Raw genomic sequence first — 3,262 nt, 5'->3', positions numbered from 1 at the left:
TTTTCATCTACTGTAAGGTACCTGTACCACTGACAAACAATAGGCTAAAGGGCCATACACACTATAAGATTTTCTGAAGACTTTTTCCTTCAGATTTACCTTTTCTATGTAGTGCAAGGGCCTTCCAGAGTGCATACAAATTGAAAGTGTTTAGGTTTGACCTCATATTATATGGTTTTGGGAAGTCTAAAGGAAAAAGTCTTCAGAAAATCTTATAGTGTGTATGGCCCATTACAAACCTTTTAAGCCCTGAAATGTTAATTCAAGATGAACTAATAAAAAAAAAGCAATGACCCTTAACAGATAAACATTTTTTATATTGGGAGAATAAACTTGAAAAAGGAAAAATATTTTCCAAGATTGATGGAATGCTCATTTAACGAATATCATGGACTGAAGTAATACATAGCAAAGTCGCTGCCTCTTGAGTTAGAAGAAAAGAATTGTGCATTCTGTTCAATATACTGTTCCAAAATGGTGTCACAAAAAATATTTATTTTTCCTCTTTTGAAGCGTGTAAAGGGTAACAAGCTTTTAGAACCGATGGCTGCTCCAACAAATTTGGCACATAAAAAATTCACATATGGCTTTTCACAGTTTTGTTAAAGCGACTGCCAGGTTAAAAAAAAAAAAAAAAGTAAACACCTAAAGTCCGGCCACTTGTGAATTCGATTTTCGCTCTCTTGAAGAGTTAGGCAAGCCACAGATGATTCAAATTTTTTTTTCCTGCAACAACTGATTACAGGAAAAAAAAAAAAAAATTATATATAAATTGCTTGATTCCCCCATCAACACTTGACTGATTTCCCTCTCGCCACATTAATCATTGGTGTTGATTTACTAAAACTGGAGAGCGCAAACTCTGGTGCAGCTGTGCATGGTAGCCAAATCAACCTCTAACTCCAGCTTGTTCAATTAAGCTTTGACAATAAAACCTGGAAGCGGATTGGTTTCCATGCAGAGCTGCACCAGATTTTGCACTCTCCAGTTTTAGTAAAACACCACCAATGATTACGGCCGGCGGTTACAGCTGCTAACACCAATTACATGTAAAAAAATCTGACAGGCTGATTGTACCCAAGTTGATCAATGGATCGACATGGGTATAACTAGCCTGCCCATAGATGAATCAAATCTCAGCTGGTCCCTGGTGAACCGGCAGAGATTTGTTAGGGTGGGTCTGATGCCTATGTCCCCTTCTGCACACAGTGGTTTCATCCACTAGCTCCTATAGCGGTGATGGCGAACCTTGGCACCCCAGATGTTTTGGAACTATATTTCCCATGATGCTCCACTACACTGCAGAGTGGATGAGCTTCATGGGAAATGTAGTTCAAAACATCTGGGGTGCCAAGGTTCGCCATCACTTTCCTATAGTATATCACTACTGTGTTTCTTTAGCCAATGTAACTCTTCAAGAAAGCAAAGTCTGATGTCAGCACAGGTAAGACTTGATAAAGTTTTTACTTTCCTTTAAAAAAGATGATCACATTTTTTTTCCCGCCCAGAACAGAGTATCTTTTAGTCTTTGTCCATGCAATGTTACTGCTTTACATGTAAACATTCAGGGCCTGAAGTATATAGTGCCGGCACAGTGGACAGTTCCGCTGAAGGATAGGCTGTTGCAGCAGAATTTGAGAGCACTGAGCACATAAACAAAGGTGACGGCATGGTAATAAAAGAATACTTTTGGCCTCATCCTGGCAGATAACACATTTTCGGCTCTCCTCCTGCTGTTTTAGCAGTTTCCAGGGATCCTCTGTTGCTGCCTCTTTCTTCCTTGAGGTGGATGCACCGCCCTGGGGTGCAGGGGGTGCTCGCTGTGAAGTCTGTGCCCTATCACTCGCTGAATTTCGTTGTGAATCAGGTTGAATGTGAAAGATTAACCTGGCAGGCGGCAGGTCAGCCTGCCGGGCGGGCTCCGGGGGGTTTTGCACCCTGTTGACCCTCGGTTGTACGTTCTGTGTTCTGGTCCTCATGGCATTCATGCTTCTGTACCAGGCTGCTCCATACATTCTGAGAAGATGAAGACTCCGTTCAGCCACCCTCCTCCAGACATTAGAACTTAGAACGATGTGAAGACACATGAGCAGAGATTGGTAGAACATGCTTAGCTTTTCTTGCAGAAAGCGTATTGCAGGTGAAGGCCTGAATATCATACGGGAGATGCAGATCAGGAAGAGAAGTAGGAGAACTTCGTAGAGGTGTTTGGTCACTATGGCTCCGACCCCCGTGCTGCAGTACACCAGGGCATCCGCAGCCATCTGGAATGGCGCCCACAGGAGGATGACCATGGCACCCCCGGTGTTGGAAAGTTGAGAGATCATGGTGAGGATCCATTCTTTACTTGTGAACAGCACGTTTACCAGACAAAACCAGAAAGACAGGAGCGCTGAGAAGACGTATTGCACAGCAATCAGGATGAGATTGAGCAAGGTGTTCACCAGGTAGGTGGCTAAACTAGCCGTGATGGTCAGAGCTTCCCAGACCTGGCGGTGAAGGTTCTGCCCAGACAAGGCGATGTTCAGGAGGCCGCGCTGCATGATCTCTTTGCTGCGGATCGCTACGTGACACAACAAATTCCAGGCCAGCTGTAGGGAGTCCAGGCCAGCCAAGGCACCCCTCAGCACGTTCCCCACCGCCTGCAGGGTCCCCACAACAAGGACCCAGCTGGATTCCCCCGCCACCGCCAGGCCCAGACATGCAGAGTCCCAGCATTGTAGTAAGGTGAGGGAGATGGTCCCGGGAAGGCTGAAGATAAAGTGAATGGTCCAAAACAGGAATGAGAGGAGGGAGGACACCAGCCAATAATTCAACTCCAGAACCAGCAGAACAAATTCCACCGTCCTGCCCAGACCAGTGAGGATCAGCAGCAACCCCTGCATGCTTCCAGCCTGGTACACTCCTCAGCAAGGCATTTCAGGGGGTCCTCACTTACATGGCATAGTCCAGAGGGGGAGCTTTACAAAGGACACCCAAACTTTGCACCTGTAACCCAGAATGTTTCAGTCACGGGGACCCCCTCCATACAGACCCGAGCCTCAGTCACGGGGGACCCCCTCTGTACACACCTGAGCCTTAGTAACGGGGGACCCCCTCTGTACACTCCCGCACTTCCTACTTGTCTGTCAGCACCGCTCTGCAGCACGGTAACGGCTGAGCGCCGCCATGTTGCTCCTCCAGCGACGTATAGGACGAACCAAGGGCTGGGGCTCAGACCAAAGCAACCGATAGGAAGAACACCGAGATCCGCTACAGCCAA

General features: G+C 46.6%; 1 protein-coding gene across 1 annotated transcript; it reads right to left on the bottom strand.

The window, feature by feature from the left end:
• Positions 1–1,489: 1,489 nt before the first annotated feature.
• On the bottom strand, positions 1,490–2,989 carry RNF26 (ring finger protein 26). The gene has a single exon (XM_082273199.1). It carries the CDS (start codon positions 2,883–2,885, stop codon positions 1,551–1,553), a length of 1,335 nt encoding a protein of 444 aa, XP_082129325.1. The 5' UTR covers positions 2,886–2,989; the 3' UTR covers positions 1,490–1,550.
• Positions 2,990–3,262: the final 273 nt, after the last annotated feature.

Source organism: Pelophylax lessonae, assembly GCF_965119305.1.
Source record: "Pelophylax lessonae genome assembly, chromosome: 12".
NCBI lineage: Eukaryota > Metazoa > Chordata > Amphibia > Anura > Ranidae > Pelophylax > Pelophylax lessonae.
This window is presented reverse-complemented; position numbering and strand designations above follow the sequence as displayed.

Coding starts and splice junctions, on each gene's coding strand:
- RNF26 (XM_082273199.1), bottom strand. CDS start 2,885: ATGCAGGGGTTGCTGCTGATCCTCACTGGTCTGGGCAGGACGGTGGAA.